Genomic DNA, 23,178 nt, shown 5'->3' with positions numbered 1-23,178 from the left:
GTGTGACTAGCAGAAACTAATTTGATTTGTGTCCTGGTTTGAACTAAACAGAACCATTTCTGTTCAGTGATTTTTGGCCAAAATTGAATTAAATGTTAAAAGGTAAACCTCAATTGTAAGTTGAAAGGTTGAGCAAGCCGTGCATTTGATCACTCCACAGTTACATATTTAATGCAGCTTTAGCTTCTCAAAGAAATATTAATCAGTTTCTAATAGGATTTTACCATTATAACAGATCTCATTTTAAACCCAGAGCTTTTTACTGCTCAAATCCAGTAAGTTTCTTGTACAGACAGGAAGATAGAAGGTGAATAAATGCCAAGCCAAAAAAAAAAAAAAAATCTCACCTGTACAATTGTTATGTGAGGTCTCATCAAAGTAACATTGGCCAGATTGGGAAGGGGGAATCCTTTTGACAGTTTAGCTTAAAAGACAAAAAGACAGAAGCACAATGATTTAGGTATGAATTGGAAAGGTAACAAATACCTGCTCTTCAACGATCCTGTTGAGCTGGATATTTTTAGGTCTTTTACAATAATTAACTTCTTAGTCTTCACAAGCAACCCTGGGAGGTAGACACCTCAGTTACCGATGGGGAAAAAGGAATTACAGATGCTTTTCTTTTGGCAGAGTGTTGCAGCTAAACCAAGACATTTCGTGCTCGACACATGTACTCAGTGTTTTGCCCCTAGTGACCTGGGGGATTGTTAACACAGCTCTAGCATCATTTGTCTCGCATTTGTTTCAATTAAGGAAAGTGAAGTGCATCCCAGTACAAAAGGCTGGCACAAAGCTGTATCTCCCTCCAGGGCCTTAAATAAGATTTATGGGAGGCAAAAGCCCTGTGCTGGTCTAATAAAGAGAAATACATTTCACAGACAGTGGCCTCAGGCAGGTGTGCAGGCTAGGGAGCCCTGATGCATCAGGGCCACCTTAACTGAGACAAAGGCAGATGAACCATGAGTTTCCAAGCCCTTTTTGCAGAACAGCGCGGTGAGAGGGTGCACTTACACCCCTACAGATCAATCTTCCACTGTTTAACTTGAGTGGCAAATGACCATCAGCCAGTAATGGGAAGTGGAAACTTAAGCAGAAAGTCAGGAGAGATTCCTAGAATCACCCACTTTGCCATAAGCTTTTAGCTTAGAAATTCAGCCTTACCATTAGCTGATGGAATGACTTCAGTCTGTAAAATGTAAGACAGGATGTTCTCCAGAAGTGAGATCTGCCACAAAGTAGAAAACAGAGTTAGCCATCACTTCCTGATAGTGGTAGAACTGTCACGCCCTAATACCAGATGGTATTAGTAGGCTCATGTTCAACTTTCAGCTCTCATTTGCCTCAAAAGTCATAAGCTCAAGTGACCTTTGGATCTTAAGTCTTTGGAATGATGCTAAGACAGTGAGATGCAAAAATACAAATGGGCTCTGATCGTGCTTGGACATCCCTTTCTTTTAAAACAGTCTATTTCCTTTATTTGTGAGATAAATTATCACCAAAAGCAAAGCAGGACCAGAGCAGTTTTAATCATAGAATTGTCAATGTTGAACCCCTTCTCCGCAGCTACTCTGAATGGATTGATTATCCTTAGAATTAAACGACTCTGTGGAGGCAGGGTTTTCCCCTTCAAGGCTACAAGTGCGCTATTTCAGGCATCTGAGATTAGTATTCTGGCACCTGTCGAGCATCTGCAATGAGCACCGGTGCACCACATCGAGTGCCTCAGTCCTGCATCTCATCGCTTAGACAGCATGCTCCTCCATCTGCTGCTGCAGTTCAGGTTACTGCTGTGATTTTCACTGCTAGGATTAAACAGAGCAATATGCTGACTGATGAAATAAAATGCACCAGTCAGGGAAACTACAGAATATCTCATTTTTCATAGCACTAACTTAGCCCAAAGAATATATTTTTATGTCCACAGCAGAGAGGTGGCTGCCAGAACATGGTGAAAAGAGCTACTCAGGAATGAAGCCAAATGATTTAGAAATACCAATAAAGTGTGGCTGCTTAGTCTTTGGCCTGGATATCCCTGATATTCCTGGTTTGCATTTCCTGTGTGCTTAAACTATCCACTTACCTCAAAAAAGCCAACATTGGACTGGGCTAGGGAGAAGTGGAGCCTGAGGAAAAGAAGTGAAACAAGATGAGTCACTAGAAAGGATGAACTTGCATTATTTTATTTATGTGCAGTCACTGCTGTAGAGCTCCAGGCCTTAAACTTCTGTGAAGAAGCTTTGGAAACAGTATATTTTACACAGCATATATGCCTCATAGAGAAAGAGGTGATTTTCTTAGGACATCGCTAAAGGCTCATGCGAAAGAGTATGCTAGAAGGGCTGCAGGAAGCAGTGCGAGTGTGCTTCTCCACCTGTGCAGTATTTTGTAAATCCTGCTGACAATTGACTTTACCAGGGCTAGCATCAAGGGCTTGCAGGCTCTCAGATATTCCACAAGGATTTCGGTACATCTACATAATGCTCTGATGTGAGCCTTACTGAGGTGGGAAGGAAAATTCTGCTCATCGTGTGGTACTGCTGCTTATGGCTGTGTTACTAATGTCTCTGTTTCCAAATTCAAATACTTATTCAGTACATATTCAAGTATCCAAACGTGTTATCACAGGTTAGGACTAGGCTGGTATTTAGTCAATACACATGTATCCAAAACACGGTTTCTGAGTTTCACAGAACCAGCATTCCAGCTCTCAGCACACTCTAGATTTTTCTCTCTGAATGTTGCTGCAAAAAAAAAAAAAAGTTCTAACAGCACTCTCCTCAAATTCCTAACATCTCTGCACTCTGACAAACTCCACATATTCTGAACCCTGTAACTGTCCTTCCAAGGGACTTTTGTGAAATCAGGGTCTCAATTCCCAGCTGTGAAGTCCTGGTATCCAGTGCTTCTCTCTCTAAAATGTGATACACTAGATGTCTAAAATGCCCAAGCCTCTGGTCTCCAGCTTTCTGACCCTTGGGAATTACAGTGCCTTAGCTGGAGAATCTCTGCTATAAGAATATCAGTGTTGGAGAACTGCAGAGGTCCAGATTCTTTGTCACATCCTGGACCCCTCTTAACTTTCTTAGTGGCATAGGTGGGCTAGAAAGCAGTTGCATCTTACCAGCTGGAAAATTATGAGGGAAGCTCTCAAATGATTTCCTGGTTATCATATCTGGCCTGCACATTTCATTTATCTAGCTCAGAGAGGAGAGGAGTTGTCAAGAGCAGAGAAGTCCAATGGGAAGACTGTCATGTAGCAATCCACAACTGGTAGGCAGTCTCTTGGGGACTGAGGCAGTTGTCAGAGAAGCTTCCTGACTCCTCTAAACTGTACAAGTACAGCCATATAGAGAATCGGAGAATCTAATGCAGGTGATCTCACCAGCAAAACACATTCATTAAGTTATAGTTATCTGATCATGTGCCTAAACTGCTAATGTTAGGATTGTTAACACTGTTTTCCAAGTAGCTGAAAATCCTTCCCATCCCAGGTTGAATTACCTGTTCAAACATAGTGAGCCCATCAATTTCTGGTCAAATATATTGAGAGCAAAGCTTGTGTTGGCTACCTGCAGAAGGAAGAAACCATAGATTACCAGACACGAAGAAACCGAACCCTTGCTGTGAAATAGTCACAAATACAGAAATACAATCTTCCCAGTTATGTACAGAAGCTGTTTCATGTAACCCTTTCCCTAGCCCATGGCCCATGCCAGGCTGCACACAACATGTCTGCTTGTCCAAATGGCGCTGACAAGAGTCGAAATGTGGGTAACGAGATTTCACTAATCAAAGACATTTTCAGTTAAATGAACAAGTTGCCAAGAGGCATGACTCATGCCTGCAAAACTGTCATTCCAGAGAACAAATCTTTGGTTAGAGTCGCTATGTGTTTGAACTTTTGTCTGTCTATAGGAAAATGTCCTTCACCATAGCAATGTTGTGCTGTAGCTTAAGTGAGGCCACATAGGCACCACCTGTGACTAAGGGGAAATTGCATGTTTAAGTACTAGAAATCTGGCACTTTGCTTCTTGTACAGAACTTCAACATAAGGAATGAACAAGTGAATTTAACCCTGAGTTAAACGCCACCTGGCTTGTTGTACTTACTATGTTCATTGTGAACAACGACTGGTCGGTTGAGTCTGGCAGAACAGCAAACACCTCCATGGAGCCCTGAATCTCTGCCGTGAAGGAATCCTGCTCTAAGCTGACAACAGGTATTTCAGTAGCCATTAGCTTCAACATCACTGGGTAGGGTGTAACTGAATATCTGGCTACCTGTAAGGTTCCAAGAAAAAAGAGACAGAAAAACTCTTTTTTTTTTTTTGAAAAACAGATGAGAATACTGCATGTTTTTATTTTGAACAATCATTTTGAAGTAATTCCTTAAGACAAAGTTAAGGGCAGTTGCTAGCATAAGATACTTTCAAGCAAGCAGGAAACAGAAGTTTTGTGTAGTAATAAACAGTCTTGGCCTCATCAGGAATGTGGTGGAAAGTTCCTTTCACTCTAGGAATACAATTTCTTCTATATCACTTTAAAACAAATTACTCAATTTTGAACATAGGAAAGGAATGAAACATGAATGCGATGTTTAAGTCACACAATAAAAGAGCTCAGGAGTTAATCACTTTGAGATTCACCTATCTCATGAGACAGGTTCGTGCTCTGGACTGTCCTCAGAGGAGATTCACTCTGTTTGTTTCCTGAAGAGCAAGTAGGCTCACCAAATGCATTACATAGAATAAAGCGAGTGGAATATTAGCATCAACGCTTGTGGCATTTTACAGGTAAGATCATATGATGATTGCCCTTGAATCAGTCTTAGATTTCTGAGGGACGTACTCCATATCATTCAGGAAGCAAACAAGGATGTGAAATTGTCTGAACAATGAGACTGATTTCATCCAACCTTGACATTCATGGCCTAGAGTCTCATGCTTATTTTTAGTTTTTCATTCTGTCTGAGAAGGCAGGTGGAAGCTATGCATGGTTGTATTCTTTGTCCTGTTACATTAATCCTTCCACATAAAATAAATGGAAATCCTGCCCTGTCTGTTTCATAGTTGTAAAGTTTCCTGCCTATCTGGTAGCTCAGTTTCCTGCATGTGGCCACTATAGTCCCTTCCCAGGTCTTTACTGCATTCCTTTCTGCTAGTCAGTCACAGGCTAGCAGTGAAGTAAAGACAATTTATGCAGATTTGAGCAGGAGAAAGGTGTTATTTCTGAGCCGAGGCCTTCCCAGAAGCCTCTCAAAGCAGGACTCATGACTGGAAACTTTTTTCCTGGCTAGAGATGGTTTTAAGTTGAAACAGCTGTGGCTTGGGCACAGCACTCAGAGTAAAGATTGATGCCGAGGATTATGGACAAAGTTTGGTAACAGTGCAAGTCATTCAACAACTTGTGGATGTGGGAGGTGACAAGGCTTATCTGCGCTGCTGTTACAAGGCATACATCTGCCTGTTTCTCCTATGCAGGAGCCCTGCTACAAGCCTTTGGGATACACCAGGAGTGAGGTGTTCATCACCCACACCGAGTGGTTTCCTGCAAGTTTGGGAAAGTAACGATACTCACCTCAGGGATGATACTGCCAAATATCTCTGTGCTTATATTAAAATAGTTGCAAGTCTGGAGGAGAAAACAACACACAAAAGATGTGAGAAAACAAATGAGTTTACCAGATTTGACCTTCACGGTCAGCTTTTCTCTAAATGCATTACTGTCATTTTGACCAATCTTTGATTTCCTACCTCTCAGAAATATTCTTAAGAGACTCGGTGTACTTAGAGCTGACTCTCAGTAATAAATGCTAAAATACTTCCAGGGAAAGCAAATGCTTAAAATCATTATAGTTTGGGCTACAGTCTATAAGTTTTGGGACTTACTGAACCTCCTGGAGACAGGCTAGCCAAATCTGCCAGCCTCTAAGCTGCAGCTACTATATTTTCACATATGCTTTGCTTCCATGGCTCCTGTAGTACTTCTGATCTGTGAAGACCCCTCAAAAAAGAGCCATTTAGGCTATTAAATTCCCCACAGTAGATCCTTTGTCCATGTCAGAAAAGTCAGTGCCTCAGGTCTACAAAATCCTCCTTTTTTTGTACAAATTAACCAGTATTTGATACCTTGCTCGGTGGAACTCTGCACCCCTGGATGTGGCCTGAAGTATCTATATAGGGCTTAAATAAAAGAGCATAACAACACAGTAGTATTCATGATCTACTGTCTCAGGACTTCACAGGTCAATTAGCAGCTTTATACGGCCGCATACTGACAACTGGCAGGTCAAAGCCCCATCTTGGATGACCTGAGCCACTCTGGCCCCATTCCTCTGTATTCTACTCACCTCCTCTGCAATGGTGATGTTAAAGGCCCCTGCAGTGTAGTAAGCAAATGAGGAGGTCTGAAAGAAATACTCAGAGAAGGCAAGGTAGAGCATGGAGTCACTTTGGTCTGGAATAGCGAAAGGGACTGCCATGTAGGGAGGGGCAGTATAGTTTCCAGCTGGATAGACGGTCCCCTGAAAGGTATTGGCAGAAATTAAAATAATCATAGTCAAAATATGCCTTTCGTGTGACTGCAGACAATTAATGCTACTTTCCCTTCCTCAAGCTATTCTCTCGGTTTATAAATAAATACATAGCCTTTGTAGTACACCCTGAAAACTTGGTGCTTTCAAGCAAATGGTGAAGACAAATTCTGGAGATAGGACACCTTCACAGAGTATATCTGAGATCTGTCTTTTGAGATGCTGATCACCTACTGAAGACAGTCTACCACCTTGGAAAACAAACCCTTATATTAAGGGCTTACATATTACATGAAGAGCATGACTAAAAGCCCTCCTTATTAAAAAGTCTTACTTTCTCCTTTCCCCACCTCTAGGAATTTAAATCTGAGAATCACTGCCTAGAGCTATGTAGTGGTCTCACTTCCAAATGCATTCAGATTAAACAAAAAGGAAAAACTAATTTAAAGTGATGATGGTGCTCAGAGGTTTAGTCTTTTTATATCCTTTTTAGTAGTTTCCCCTTTCTGTTTATTTCAAATGTATTTTAAGTCTCTGTATTTTCTGAGCACCTCTCCATTTTTGTCTAAATTTTGTGTTGCCTCTTAAGGACTATCAAAACAATTAAAGTGCTGAGTTGCTTTGCCTATGACCTCCCCATTCAATCCTCAGTTGCTGGATTTAATAGTTACTCGCTTTGTATTTTTCCTCCACATTGCATTTTATGTGAGAGAGTAGCCTTGTAAACAGCCATGACATTACCTTTTTAGTCTACTTCAGATCCCTGCTTGAAATCCAGTTGCTACAATACCCAGAAGAACTCGACAGCAGCTGCAGAGCTGGTGTGCTGAGACCAGTGTCTGCCATACTGATAGACACTAGCTTTTTGTTACTGTGTTCTCACCACTCTTCTTTCCCTGTTTTCTCTTGCTAATACTTGTAAGACCTTTGTGACAAGACTGTCTTGTTGTTCTTCATTTGCAGAGCACCTAGCACAAGGCATCTTAAACTTCATTAAGGATCTTAGATACTATGATAACTACCTTCAACCAAATTACCTTACAGAGAATGACAAGCAAGTCATTCTAGAATTAGGAACTAGCCTGATTTTACCTTCAATACATAATGAGATTTTTTTTTCCTTTATTTGAAAGAAACTTTCAGGCCTTCAAACTCAGCAACACCCCTTGGGCTCCCATGTTTTTTCAAGGGTCTAATGTCTCCCCATTCAAGGTGCCAGAATTCTTGCTCTTTCCTCTCTCATCTGACAGCAGACACATCTAGTTAGTGCAATGTGTAGAAATCTTCCCCTGACTGAACAAAGATAGAAGTCCCAGATACTAATCAGCAGCAAGAGAATGATAAAGTTGAATACCTTTTTTCCTCTCCTCCTTTTTTTTTCCTAACGTGCTCGGTCAACATTTACTGCTCTCTATTTGCGCCAACCAATTCAAAAGCAATTAAAAGGGAGGATGTGGCTTTAAAATAATTCATTTTACAACAGGATTGTTAAAAATTATTACAATAAGAAATGCATTAGTGCTTTGAAATGTCTTCTCAGATAGTCAGATACTTAAGAGCAGCAAATGTGTTCATCTTAGAAAGCAGATCATACAATAATAAAACCCAAAAGAATCTTGGCAAATAGCACTACAGGTAATTACCTTTAAGTCCAGGTCAATGAATGGTTGGAATACTGCTGGCAAGCTATTTAAGGAGTAGTCTACTTCAGCCAAATCATCAACTGGCATTAGGTCTGTAAGAGTGGTAGATAAGACAAAGCACCCAATATTACAAAAAACACATAGTTCTAAGTATACACAAAATTCATTCTAAGTCAGTTCCTGAAGAATGACACACAGTGTTCCAATAAGAAGGGAAAACATAACCAGGGACCTCCTAACATGCATTCTGATCTAAGGCTTGATGTTGCTACTGGTACCTTTTTTAAAGCACCTTCTTTAAAGCACCTCCTTCCAGCCTAGGCCATTCTGTGATTCTTCAGTTTGTCTAAAGTTTTCTCATAGTGGAAAAGTGTATGTGGTTTAACCAAAAAAAAAAAAAAAAAGAAATTACCATACCAGTGTTATGGGGAATAAGTAGGTGTTAGGACTTCTTGTCAAGCAGTTCTGAGAGCATTGAGAGCATCTCTAACTTGCAAATACTTTCCCAGAAAGGCGGGTGCGTCATGTGCTTAGGTCCTTTTGTTTTGCATATGGTATCTGCCTAACACTTTAGGTGTCTTAAGCACCTGCAAATCTAATCCAAAATGGTTAAAATGAGATTTTTTTTTATTTTTTTTTTTTTTACAGAAGAGCTTTTTCATTTTGCCTTTGGCAAATCTGATAAATAAGCAAGTAAATTTTCAGTTTCTAGGCAGGCCAGGAGATCAGGCTTCAGCTTATAAAGCACTATGTGTGCAGGAGGACTCAGAGCATGGGAGGGAGGGGAGGGAGAGAGGGATAACTGTCTTAGCATCAGTGCTGTGTGGCATCTAACTGGCTTTTCTGACAACAGCAGTGCGTACTGCCATATTTGCAAGTTGAGAATGGCTCCAAAATCCTTGGCTTCTCAGAAATATCCTTTTCTCAGGCCAGGTTGGAGAGGGTTTTGAGCAACCTGGTCTAGTAGGTGTCCCAGCCCATGGCAGGGAGGTTGGAACTAGATGATATTTAAGGTCCCTTCCAAGCCAAATCATTCTATAATTCTACAATTCTGTGAGTATCACTCCCTTTATTTAACTCTGGTCTTGTAAGCAAGGGAGCAGACAGATCAGAGGGTCTGATACCACTCCTGAAGGCTTTGCTGACCAGCTGCTGTTAAGGAAGCTGCAGAATTTCACTGAACAGGACAGAAAAAGCAGAAGAAAAAAGGTACCACTAGTGGCTCACCATTCAGTGATCGGATGTCTTCATCTATCAGCCGGATCCCAGATCTGATGTTGGGACATGACTGTACAAAAGGACACTCAAGTTATAGCTTGATCAGTGTGGATATGTAAGCACCTCTTACCTGTGTGCTACCAAGTCTTTCTGCTTATGTGACACACATGCAGCATTTGTTTGTCAAAATGCCTAAACTAGCTTTTCTTCAGCTAATTGGTTCCCCAGGGTTTCTACGCATTGCAATGTAAAGCAAGTCCTGTGTCAGAGCTGCCTTTAGGCAACAAAGTGGAAAGTTGTCAAAGGCAGTCTGATGGAGGTGACAAAACCACAGCCTTTATAGTACAAGGAGGAGTCAGAGGTTTCACATTTATCTCACAGGAAACATCCCTGTCCTGGGGCAGAACCACAGCCATCCTAAGCTCTGCCTCCTCTCAGAGGCTCTGGGCAGATTGTCATCAGAACTACACACCTCTTTGAAACGATGAGGTTTCCTGTTGGTACACAGTCAGAGACTTATTTTCTGCACTGGAATGGGGAAATACGTACATTTTCCAGCCCTACTGCTGCCTTGGTTGAACCTAGCTGTGGGTTAGTCAATATCTTGGCCATGAACTTGGCACTTTACCTGGAAGCATTTCTGTCTGGCAAAACAGTGACAGTGCTGATCAGACCAGAACAGGACTATATAATTTTTCTAGTTCTTCCTCTGCCAAGTTCACAACACTGTCTTGTAAAAGCCATGCTCCTTAAACCCATCCCCCACACAATTTGACAGACTTACATTAGTGACCAAACTCCTGTGAATGGGTTTCTTCAGATACTTGATAAAGAAGTTTTGCAGGAAGCTAGAGGAAAGGAAGAAAGCAATTCATGGGTCAAGTACTATGGTCATTAACAGGAAATCAGATATCTCTGCAGAACATGAGTTTAATGGCGTCTGATTCTGGTATTTTAGTACACAAGGGAGCTTTCTGAAAGGTAGCAACTATCAGGAGATAGTTTCATCATTAGGCATCTCAGCAATTAGGCTGAGTAGATTCAAGTATGTACAAACACAGAATAAATAAATAATCTTTGCACTAGGAAGTTCCAATATAAGTGAAAAGAAACAAAAAAAACCAAGCCCCAAATCAGGTGACAAGTGTTCAGACAGTGAGAGAAATACAAGAAAACAATGAAATGACGTTTCATGGGTTTGTAACCAGAGGCACAGCAGTCTGGTTCTGTTGAATTTTGATAGCATTGTGACAAGGAGTACTTAAAGCATAGTGCAAGCATGTAATTTGTACCTAGAATTGAAGATTAGAGCAGTATTTGGGAATGCAGTGGGTGCTGAAGAAGCACAGGGAGTTGTTTGATGCCATCTTTATCCTCCTACTCAAGTGACATTGTGCACAAATACAAAGATAAATGTCAATTTTGGCCACTTTAACACTGGATTGCAGCCCCAGTTCTCACTTGTGGTGCCTACAGATGCCTAAAAGCAATTCTGGGTGCCCTGTTTTGTGAAGTTGTCTCCATGCCCTACATTGGCAGTTATTTTGTCACCAGAGTATATTCAGAACTCTTCCACTTACCCATTTTTTCCATTCAGCTTGATGTCTATATCACCAGGAGTTGTCCGGCAGCTAGTAAGTGATATTGATGTATGACCTGTATTATCTAGTGGTGTTGAAAAGATTGCAGTAACAAGCACCTTTGAAATGTAGACTGTGCTTCTTCCACTGTCTTTGCTGTGTAAAGTAAAAATGAATAAATAACTGAAAAAAAACTTTTAATGAGCATTTAAGACTCATTAATTTTTAAATGAGCTCTTCACCAAAGATGAAGTTGTTAATCTGAATACTTTTTATTGCATTACTCATAACAAAAATAGATATGTATGTAGAACATTAAGTATTCAACACAGATTTCCAGCTTGGAATTTTGGAAAATGATGGATTTGGGAAAGTAGATAATTCAGTAAAGTATTTTGTTCCACTTCCCAGATCTGTGCCCACAGCAGAGAGAACTGAGATAAGCCTGATATAGGGCAAGAGAGCTGTAGTGGGATCTAACCTACTGATACCTGAGGATGGTCCATGCAAACCCATGTCAGGGCCTGGAGTGCCCCAATGGGCTTTGTGCCCTCATTCCCTCCCAGGGGTTTGGCAGCCAGTGCTCAAGACCAGCTCTAATATGGTAAAATGGTGTTACTTTGGATCAAGTCATTCATAGCTTGGTTGTGAGCAAGAGCTGTGAAAAGCCCCACTGAGGGTCTCTTAGCCTTGGTTTATGAGCTGCATTGGAGCTCAGGTCTTTGCTAGAGCCGTGCTGTAGGTACACTTATGTGCAACCTTGTACTTATTTAACCCTGACGATGCTTTGCTGGCTTGGCTTGCTGGCCTTGCCTCAGACCTGTCTCTGCACTACAGTCTTGCCCGGCAGTCTGGACCGGTGGCTGTCCCTGGTCACTGCCATTAACCTGCTCTGCTTGCCTCTCTTGGTACTTGCCAGTGAGGGCACTACCCCTCCCACTATGCCACCACCTTCAGCTTCCAGGTCCCCTCCTCTGGCAAGCAGCCAGCCCTGCTGTCCCTGACAGCAGAAACCCAGAAGTGCAGATCAGAGATGGACACAATTCAGTCAGTTTAGCAATATAGGTAATGTGAGTTGTGAGGAAGAGAAAGAGAGATTTTTTTCCTCTGAAACAGCCTAGGACTAGGAAGGTGTGGTGACTGCTCTACAGATATCACCATTTGCTTGTCCATTTTCCTTTGGCTTTTGAACTGTACCTTTTGGAGGCATAGCGCAGGGTCCCCAAAAGTGCAGCTGCATTGGGAGGGTTTATTATACTGAACTGTGATCCACTGTACTACAAATTTTTAAAATGTGTCATTAGCTGGCAGGCTGGACAATGACAGCATTTGGCTAGTGCATAAATCCTTTGCTACTTGCAAGGAAGCTTCTCAGGCACAGGCTCTTTATCAGTGCTTATGGCTGAGAGGGCATGGGCTGTCTCCCACCAGCAAACCTGTTGAGAAAGACCAGTCTGTACTAGCTTTTAAAGAGCATCTTTGCCATGAAGAGGCCACAAGGAAACTAAACTGTGCATTTTTATCTTTATATTCTCTATCAGGAAAAATCCCAGGACACATTGGGCTGTACATACAACATCCAGGTCCTTATGTCCCAGTTCATATTGACGGTTAGAGAAGCATTCCCAATCACCAGTTTTATCCCAGTCCCAGGTATGAGGGAGATGGAAGCACTGGGAAATTCAACAGCAGTGACGTGTATTCTAGAACAGGAGGGAGATAAAGGGGAGAAAATAAAAGGAAATGTTTATATTTCATGGGTCAGAGTAAACATAAAACAAGATTCAAATCTCAGTCAATTCAAATTGCCCTCAGAGAGAATACTTACCTTGAGATGTTGTATTTGACATTACCAAGCCCAAATTTCTCATAGCCACTCAAATCAGGGAAATGTTCCTTCTCCATGTTCTGCTTCAGGATTTCCAGCCCAACCTCCTTGGCTACAGGAAAACAGTGATCAGTTCAGTTGCATTTGATTCTGCCTGAGAGTTTATTGTTACATGCTTCTGGCTTAGGAGATGGGATGGACACAGAGTCAGAAAGAAGAGGGTATCTCATCTGAGACCCAGCAGTGCTATTTCAAACCTCATTCCTAGTCATGGCAAGAGTTGAAATCAAATGAATCTCAATACAACGTGCAATGCTGTGCTCTTAAAATTTTCTTTATAGTCTGTGATCAGGTAATTTCCTTCCCCTGCAATTGCTTCCCAAGATGTTTGTCATACCAGGATTCAATCCAATACCACCACCAGATGAAGAAAAGATCACACATACCATATTCCAAACCCTTCTGGGTGATCCTCACTTTGAGTCCAGGGTTGGCATCAAGTTGCCCACTGAGCAAACTTAAGAGGAGGAGAGAACAGCAAATCTTCACCATCTTCCCTTTTTTTACAGGACCTGTTAATAAACATTTATAATTATATTAGAAGTTCATGCCATGTCACATGGTGGTGGTACTCCCTTTTGCCTCCACAGAATGAGGTGTTCTGACACCAAATTTCCTTCCAGAATGGAAAAAGTGGAAAGCTCAGAAGCTGTGGAAGAGAGGATGTGTTCTGAAAAGACTGTTAGAGAAACAGAGCTCATTAGGGTTGAGGAGAAAAGTCAGCCTGCTCACTGTCATAAGGAGTAGAGAAAGTACTTGGGATACATCCTCCTTGCCTTATTCCCAGCTACTTCACTGCATAATGGACAGCTGAAAATACATGAGAGTGTCTTCTCTAGCATTACATTTACGTAAAAGATTTCTTTAGTTACTACAGGACTACTGGAGAGCTGGGTTGAAAAGTAAGTGGAACTGAATTTTTAGGCTGTAAATTTTTTTTTTTTTCTTTAGTTAGTGAAAAAAGTAGCTTACTTTTCCCCAAAATGTCTGGAGCTCTCAGTGCCACCTGGTGATTCAGCAGTCATCGGTGGGAAAACTATAGCACTTTGGCACCTTTAGCACTTGGGAAAACCTTATCAGCTCATTTAGTTGTAGACATACATACCCCCACTTTAGGAAACACTTAAGATCTTGTCACAGTCAATAAAAGAAAATAATTTTGTGTCAGCAGACAATGTTTTTCTATCCCCTAGTCTGCATGCTAATAAATGCATTAAGTTTTATGAAGAAACTCTCCTTGAAAAATTCATAGTCAAATGGATGCTTATGTTTGCTTTTTTTTTCCATTCCTGTTAAACTGCTTTTTTGCCCATGGAGAACCATAGCCTCATTCTCCATTCACAGATAGGGATTTCAGTGTATTTTATAAGAACAATTTAATAAACACAATGTAAGTGCTTTTACTAATAATGTATCTATTATTGCTAGTCTCCTGTTGCTCTTTACTTGTTTGGGCCCATTCTGCTCTTTTAACACCTCTCAGAAAATTTTAAGGGGATAGTCATAGAATGGGACAGTGACTTAATGTCCAGGACAAAATAAATAAGTAAATAAATAATCATTTACAGAAGGTTACATTTTCCCAATATACTTGGGTGGGACTTTTTTTATTTAATTAGAGCTATTCAAAAGTTAGGTGTCTCATCTAAGACAGTCATCTTTATAGTGGAGAGGGATACATCCCACCTATCTTAAACCAAATTGTCCTATGGGGAGTACTCGCTTTCCTTCTGTAACTACAGGATTCGGTGTTTACCTTGGAGGTGGGTCAAGGTATGTAACTTGAACCTATACCAGTTCATATATATGTTATGTGCCAGTAGTGATCAATTACTGTATGGTTGTGGGGTGATCCTTCAGTTAATGAGGATCTCCCACATCACCTGGTCATCCTTTACATACAGAACCTGCTCCAAAAGATATCGATGCCTTCCGACAGGCATGCACCTTCTGGACAATGCCAACAGGTAATTTATCAATAAGCAGAGACACTAATTTCTGACAGTAATTTCTGCTAATGGCAGCTTTTCTATAACACTGTGAGCAAGACTGTAACTCCCTTTGACGGCATGAAAAAACCCAACAGCACACATGCCCCCTGCCAGGGAGAGGGGGAGAAGCCCCCTTGATATAGATATTTACAACTAAACTGGACAAAATCAGGGAATGGTTATGGTTTGTTTTATTTTTTTCCCCTCAGAGTTGGCAACAGTGCTCTGTGGAGCTATTTGTCATCTGAGATTGACAGTGTGAATGGCAAACAGGTCCCATTATTATGGCTTGCCTTATTCCCAGCTACTTCACTGCATAATGGACAGCTGAAAATATAGGAGAGTGTATTCTCTAGCATTATATTTATGTAAAAGAATTCTTTAGTTATTACAGGACTACTGGAGAGCTGGGATGAAGCCAGCTAGAAACAGACAATTGCCTCTCCTGATACTTGAAAAATTGTTTTGCTGTTGCTGCATCTTTCACTAGCTGTTTCGTTATCAGAGACAATAATATACCTCCAACCTCTACATTATTTTCAGTCATGACCACAATGTAAGAAAACTCTAAAATTATGAGATAGCATTTACTTAATTTTTGTGTAACAGTTGCAAGTAATCCGATAGAACACCTTTGCCTTTTAGTAAGAGTAATACTTTCTTTTTAATTTTAACTGACAGAAATTGAGAGGTGCAAGAAACACGCTTCATGTGGAGAAAAAACCCAAAGTGCTGGAAGGAAACGTGTCTTTGACATAGGCATAGATCTCATAACTTAAAAATCACAGAATTTAGGCAGATTTAGCTACATCTATCTCCTCCTAACAAAAGAGCAATCACAACAGATTTGTTACCATACCTCTCCTTCGAAGGCTGAAGAGAAGATTCTTGCTGTACCAGATTCCAGGGCTGAGGATGCTACAGGGAAAACCCTCTGCAGCCACATCGCTGTCTTTTAAAGAGAAGGGCTGTGAGAGCCAATCACTCCCACCTTCAGCAGTATCATGCAGGGAGTGGCCTCTCACCGGTAATCAGGTCCCAAGCTATTTTGGGTGTCCCAGGTTAAATTTATCACTCTAATTTCATTTAGGGACTAAGCAGAGGGCAATGTCATCTGTTGGGTGGGGGTGCTCAGGTGCCGGGACACTGAGCTGGGGGTGATGTGCTACCTTTGCGGTACATCATTTTGGCACTGACTTATCAGATGGACCTGAGAGGAAACCCCAGTGGAGGCTCCATTCCAGTAGTTCCACAGGAATGATACTCATAGCCAGGTCTGGTTTTTGAAAGAAATAAATGAATATGCCACTGCTAGGGAGACGGAAAACAACTGTCTAAGTCCATGTGTTCTGAAATTGCCCAGGATACAGAAAACCATAAATTATATACTATTTATATTATAGCATATATATGCTATTGTATATATAGAGAGAGTGCAAATATATAGTATCAGGTCCTTGCAGTTAATATTTTCTATTTCTTCTGCTTGCTTATCCAGTTAACCAGTACTTTAGCTAACCAGTACTATTTGGCTTGTCAAAGAGGTGATTTAATCAATTAGCCTGTATGTAAACCAAGCAAATTCCCTCAGGCATGGAGCAATTTGCTGGACAATCCAAGTCATTTCATTGTGCAATCCATGAATAGAAAAGGGTAGAGACATTTGTAAGTCAGTCAACAAATACTCATACTTTACACAGATGTAACATTGACCACAGGGAGTCACATGCATAATAATATACTTATTTATCTCTAACAACTGGGGATGAATAAAAATCACAGCCTCAGTTACAAAAATCTCTCCTTTCAGGTTCTGCAGTTCTTTCAAAGCAAGGGAAAAGCTCCACTGTTTCCAGCCATATAGATCTCCAAGATTACCAAACAACTGAATTGTCTGAAAACTATCTGAGCCTATCCTCATCATATCCTTTTAACATTTAATGGTTCTTCTAATGGAGTACCACCCAGTACAGTTTAGATAAAACTTTCAACAAAAGTTAACAACGACAGACTACTAAGGATTCCAGAACAGTTTCATAATTTCTTTCTACAAATATTGCAGTAAAGGCCAAATATCTGCTTGCAGACACATTCAGATAACATATTCAAATATGCTATAAATATCTTCTATGCCCAAACTTTTCACCTTTCAAGGTGTTACTCTGTCCTGGTTTGAGCTAAACAGAACTAATTCTATTCAGTGATTTTTATTTTTCAGCGTAGTGTCTTCTGAGAGGCTGCACTTTCTGAAGGTAGCAGCATGTTTTTGAGGACAGTGCCTGCTACTAGCAGTTATAATGCCTGATGTTTACAGCTACTGCCTGGGACTGAGATGCAGACAGGCTCTTGCTTATACGTAGGCCTATAGTGACCAAGGTCACTCCTGGCTCCTGTGTGCCATGCCGAAGGCGCCAGGAAGTAAAAGGGGTCACAAAGAAGTAAAAGACTGCACCTCTGGGGAGTAACAGACACAGGAGAGGTGACCAAAAAGAGTATTCCATTCCACATATGTCATATTCATTATAAAACTGAGGGTTCACAGGGATTAGACCCTTCTTCTTCAATGGCCAGTGTCCAAGGAAGACTCCGTCTAATCTTCTGCCTTTGATCCCGATCCTGAGTTCCCAAATCCAGCTCATGTGTCCAGGTCCCCTCTGCTGCTGAGCCTGGGGCTTCCTTGGTGCTGCCTGCTCTGCAGCATCAGTGGAGACTGCTGTCAGGTGGAGGTGTGTTCAATATCGGATTTGTATATATCTGTATATAGTTCATTAGTTCTATTATTGTTTTATTAAAGCTGTTTTAGTTTTCTAATCCTTAAGTCTATCTGCCTTATTCCATTTCCCCTCTCATTTTGGGGAGGGAAAGGGGTTAGAGAGCATCTGTCAGTGTCCAGTGGCTGGCCCAGCCCTAACCCTCAACAGCCTCCAAGAGGAATATTCTTTTTGTTTTCTCAGTTAAGCCACCAAGCATTTGTTTCAATCTATATACTAAAGAGACACAGATTGTGATCCTTTTTACCCATTATACAAGATACTGAATGAGCTTATCAGTATGGCAATCAATGGGCACTTTTTGCTTCATCTCTGCAGATCACTTTGGCTTTGCATGATTTCAGTTGTTGCCTCTGGCTCGGTGCTTTAGTGGTGCCCTTTCCCCACCTCCCCAGTTGTCCCCTTTCTACATGTGCTCTACTTTGCAGACACATGCAGCATTTCCATTGTTTTGTCAATCAGGAAACAGTACCAGATCAAAAATAGTATACTGACCAGTAGGTAAGCATGGCATGGTACATCAGTGTATGCAGTTCTTTTCTTCTCTATCTCATGAGTTCTCCCCCAAATACACAGAAGAAAGTCCCTGAAGTGTTGGCATTGAGGGACACCAAACTAATAGATAACTTTCATTTGAGTTCTTCTTCCATTCTTTTTCTGATCACTCTTTACCTACCAGAGAATACAATGAACTGGAAGCCCTGATGTGATTTACTGTTGTTTGGGTTCAGGATGCTTTTTTTACTACAAAAATGTAGCAGACAGGTAGATGAATAAACTGATTCAGATAAAAATCAAATGCAAAGCACATTTCTGTCCTGAGCTGGAACTGAACTTTCTGTAGACTAGCTTTCCTTTCCATACTTTTAATATCTCCTGGTTGAATGAAGAAACTTCCAGCTCCATTTTACAAATGGGAGAGGTACAGAATTATTTGGAAATTGATACCATCAAAGAGCTGCAGCTACTCACAAACAAGGAAGAACTGCTGGATAATGTAAGGGCCAAGGGCAGCTGTGGCAGCAGTGACCATGAGATTGTGGAGTTTTAGATCCTGGAAGGAGCAAGCAAGACAAAGAACAGAATTACAGCCATAGACTTCAGATGAGCAGATTTCAGGGACCAGTTTGGCAAATTGCCCTGGAGAGACAAGGTCCAGAAGAGCAGAGGCCCAGAAGAGCAGAGGCCCAGAAGAGCTGGCTAATCTTCAAGGGCAGCCACCTCAAAGAATGTGAACAGTCCACTACAATGTTCAGACAGCTGAGCAACTGTGGCAGAAGGCCAACATGGATGAACATGGAGTTCCTGAGTGAACTCAGACACAAAAAGGAAGCATACAGAAGAGAGAAACCGAGGCCAGCTACTTGGAAGGAACACAAAGGTATTGGCTGCATATGCAGGAATGAAGTCAGGAAAGTGGAAGTTCAGCTGGAGCTGAAATTAGTTTGGGAGGTGAAGGGCAACAGGAAAGGAAAGCAAAAAGAACGCTAAGGAGAATGGGGGCTTATTGCTCAGTGGGATGGCAGACTAGTGACAAGAGACATAGAAAAGGCCGTTTTTACTAGCGGCAAGACCTGTCCTCTGGCATCCCAGGTTGCTGAGCTCCTAACAGAGTCTGTGGGAGGGAGGCAGCACCCACAGCAGATGAAGTTCAGGATCACTTAACCCACTTGGACATACACAAATCCATGGGACAGGACAGAATGCATCTGAAGATGCTGAAAGTTTTGCCTAGCTGATCTCATTGTGAAGCTGCTGTCTATCACCTTCAAAAAGTCATAGGACTTGACAGAGGTTCATCATGGCTGGGAAAAGGCAGACATCACACCTGTCTTCAAGAAAGTCAAGGAGGATGACCCAAAGAAGTCAGTCTCACCTCAGTCCTTGCAAAAATTATGGAGTAGAATGTCTTAGAAACCATTTCAAAAGCACATGAAGAATAAGGAGATGACTGGGAGCAGCCAGCATGAATTTTCCATTTCAGATCATTCCTGACCAGCTCTGTGCTTTCTGTGATAAGCTGAATGGTACCATGAACAAGGGGAGGCCCGTGGATGCTCTATACTTTGATTTCAGCAAGGCCTTTGACACAGTCTCCCTTAGTCTGATGACCAAATCGGTGACATATGGGCTGGAGAAGCTGTGATTAGTGAAGTCCATCTGTTCACCAGTAACTAATGGAGGTCTCACAGGAAGCAGTACTATCACCAATCCTGTTTAATGCCACTCTCAGCAAGTTTGTGAAGGACACCAAGTTGTGGGGGGAGCTGTAAATGTGCTGGAGGGCAGGGCTTCTGTTCAGAAAAACCTGAACAAGCTGGCTAAGAGAGCTGACAGGAACCACATAAAGTTAACAAGAGCAAGTGTGAAGTCTTGCATCTGGGAGGGAATAACTGCCTGCAGCAGTAGAGGTTTGTGGCTGCTCGGCAGAAAAGGATTTGGGAGTCCTAGTGGACAACAAGTTGGACACAAATCTGCAGGTTCAGGTAAGCGATCCTTCCCCTCTACCTGACACTGTGTCCAGTTTGGGCTCCCCAGTACAAGCAGGATATTGACAACCTGAATCAAGTCCAACAGGTGCCACCAAGGGGGCTGGAGAACATGACATACAAGGAGTCTGCTTGGAGAAGACTTGAAAGACCTTTTTGTTGTCTACAACTTTTTGATCAGAGAATACAGGTAAAATGGAGCCAGACACTTCTTGGAAGTGTGTGATGATAGGTCAAAAGGCAACAGAAGAAGTTGGAACGTGGGAAATACTGATTAGGTATTAGGAGATAATTTTACGCTGAAGGTAGTTAAATAGTGGAACAAGCTGCCATCCTTGAAGGGAATCAAGACTTGACTGGTCACAGCCCTCAGCAACCTGATCTAATTAGTCCTGTTCTGAGCCAGGGTCTGGACTAGATGATTTGATTCTATAATTCTATGGTAATTCATTGGATTTTATAAATCTGTTCCCACACTTGGTATGCAGTTACAAAGGAACAAATTGTGAAATGCTTAGAAAAATTAAAGTCTCACTCCATACACAAAGTTTTGCTAACACTAATGAGATAAATTAAATAATAAAAGAACTTGTTCCTAAAAATAAGAGGAAGTAGTGCTTATAACTGTAGTGAAAAAAACCCAGTCACTCTTTCTCATGAGGCTGTAAGAAGCATCAATACCACTGTCAGCTACACTTACTGTACTAAAACCCAGCAGATTCAGCTTGTGAAAAGTGATTAAGAAGTTTTACTAAAACATTAAAAATAGTGATGAAAACCCATGCTTCTAATGTTACAGCATCTACTCTCTACAAGCTAACAGAAGGAAGACTACATTCTTCTCTTTTTAAAAGGGACATTAGGAGTGACTGTGAAGGTCCTCATTTCCCCCTTCCTCATGTTTGTAGTGGACATCAGTGGATATCACCAGATGACCCTGAGGAAAGAAAAACATGTAAAATTATCTTAAATTTCAAAAGGACATATTTAAGGCCGGTACTCTGGGATTAGATCCCATGGTAAGCCCCTCAGCAGGACAGCAGACAACAGTGACTTTATGTCTCCTGAACTATAGTTAACTTTAAGGTAGAAATGGGCTCTCATGTGAGGTAATACAACCCTCCAAAACGCTGAGTAAGACCACACAGATAGTCAGGCTGCCCATAAGTCTTCTCAGAGAATGGTCAGAGTAGTGGGGACGCACCCACTCAATGCTCCTAAGCCCTACGAGGGAGAGCAAAACTGTTCTTGTGGGGCCCCCATGCTGGCATACCTCAAAAGACTAGTTGACCCTTTACAATTGCTAGGGGTGGAGGAGGGATCATTTTTGAACCAGAGTTTGGATTTTATATCTAGTTTATAGTTAAAGTTTTACTATTAGCAACATTTAAAACTACCCAACAAGGAATGTGCAGGCCTGCACAAATACACAGGCCTGAAAAAGAAGCAATAGTCTTTAACAAGAAATCGGATTTCTCACCTGATTAATTTTTAGTACGGCTCCAATCAGGGTAGTGTGCGCCAAGTTAAGAGGAAATCCTCTTCCTAGTTTATCTTCGGAAAGAACAAATATAAGTACATTTGAACATAATAATAAAATGCACTTCAGAGGCATCTTTCTCAAGGAACTCAAGTTGCTTTCCAATTTCCCTTTAATCAGCTGTCCTTGCCCCTCTCAAGAGAGCTATTATTCGTATGCGCTATAAAGCAAAAAATTCTGTGAAAAAGTTGCATACAAACCTCTTACAATCTCTAAGCTGACACTTTGATCTGATTGCCTCTGTTCCTCTCCAGGTATGTGTCCCACGAGATCTGGTTTCTGCTGTTTCCCACTCTGACTTATTCTCCATCTTCCTTTCATTTTCCTCTCTACCTGATCCTCTAATCCTGTTGGTCCCTCTTATTCTCATCAATTCTTACATTCCTGGATCAAGCTCCAGCTTTATTCCTCCTTGCTTTTCCAAACATCTGACTTTTGCATCCCTCCCTTCCATTCTCTTTCCTTTCTCCTCATCAATAGCTCAATTCCTTCCTCAGCAGTCTCCTTAACTCTCTTTACCTCATAGCCACCTGTACTCTTCCACCTGCTTCTTTCCACCCTCACTTTTTTCTTCATCATCCCTCACTCTCTGCCTCCCACTGAACTGCTGTTCTACTCCTGTGGCAGCAGGAGAAGCACAAAGGCAGAGGGAGGTGATAAAGTTAGAGATGCTGCCTTAAAGCCCCAAGAAGGAAGTGTGCTTCTGCGATTCCCCAGTCTGGGCCATTCTCTGGCCATGACTTGACTCTTGAGGACAAGACTCAAGCATGTCTCAGCTCTGCTGCCATGTTGCATCTAGTGAAAAAGAAACCCAAGCCCAGTATTTGGAAGGGAGCCAAGACTTGCTCTGTCCCAGCCCCTGTTCCAGGTGACTGAGGGACCAGGACTGAAGTCCAGCACAGAGTAGACCTCTCCAGGTGTAGCCAAACAGACAGAAAATCTGTCCTAACACAGTGTTTAAAGGTGGGCACTCCCTTTTATGGTTTTAGTCTTGCTTTCCCACCAACTGTGCTCAGAATATGGCCACAATCCTTACCGTTGATTACTGGAATCACTGCACTCTGTAAAGTGTAAGACACAAAATTCTCCACCAGTGACATCTGTTGTGAGGAGGAAACAACATTTAGTGATTATTGTCTGATGCCCATGAGGCAGTAGCTTGATAGAGGAGATGGAGTGTTAGAACTGGAGTGACATGCAAAAAGATCAGAATAGAGCTTGGCAGAGAAACTAAGCTAAAACACATCCTTTTTGATTTAAGTTGCAGCTGAACAATGTAAAATACACACCTGTCCTGGCACTGTGTCTTATGCCACTGTGATTAATGTCCTTCTCCCTTCACTTAAAGATGTAGGTTGGGCTGAGCTGTGGCAGAGTTGCACTGACCATTTCTCAGTCTACGGTGAATGATCAAAGCTGTGACATGGTGTTTATTTTATTCCTTATTTTTACTCCCCCTTTAATGATATTTGGTTGAAGGATTCAAGAAACTGAGCTTAAGCTTGAGTTTGTACTCACTTCAACCA

At 41.6% G+C, this 23,178-nt stretch overlaps 1 protein-coding gene across 1 annotated transcript in view; it reads right to left on the bottom strand.

The window, feature by feature from the left end:
* LOC104277565 (BPI fold-containing family C protein-like) overlaps positions 1-13,353 on the bottom strand; it is a 14,618-nt gene extending 1,265 nt beyond the window's left edge. Inside the window, exons 1-14 of the mRNA XM_009874235.1 lie at positions 13,248-13,353; positions 12,802-12,913; positions 12,548-12,676; positions 10,974-11,129; positions 10,178-10,241; positions 9,403-9,463; positions 8,176-8,267; positions 6,350-6,523; positions 5,578-5,631; positions 4,111-4,281; positions 3,502-3,569; positions 2,081-2,123; positions 1,162-1,225; positions 348-424 (exon numbers count right to left, since the gene is read on the bottom strand). Coding sequence (XP_009872537.1) covers positions 348-424; positions 1,162-1,225; positions 2,081-2,123; positions 3,502-3,569; positions 4,111-4,281; positions 5,578-5,631; positions 6,350-6,523; positions 8,176-8,267; positions 9,403-9,463; positions 10,178-10,241; positions 10,974-11,129; positions 12,548-12,676; positions 12,802-12,913; positions 13,248-13,353 — 1,371 coding nt within the window. The remainder of the gene's footprint in view (positions 1-347; positions 425-1,161; positions 1,226-2,080; positions 2,124-3,501; positions 3,570-4,110; positions 4,282-5,577; positions 5,632-6,349; positions 6,524-8,175; positions 8,268-9,402; positions 9,464-10,177; positions 10,242-10,973; positions 11,130-12,547; positions 12,677-12,801; positions 12,914-13,247) is intronic.
* Between the last annotated feature and the right edge of the window lie 9,825 nt (positions 13,354-23,178).

Source organism: Apaloderma vittatum, unplaced genomic scaffold, assembly GCF_000703405.1.
Source record: "Apaloderma vittatum isolate BGI_N311 unplaced genomic scaffold, ASM70340v1 scaffold4878, whole genome shotgun sequence".
Taxonomy (NCBI): Eukaryota; Metazoa; Chordata; class Aves; order Trogoniformes; family Trogonidae; genus Apaloderma; species Apaloderma vittatum.
Note: the sequence above shows the minus strand (reverse complement) of the source record. Positions and strands in the feature narration are given on the sequence as shown.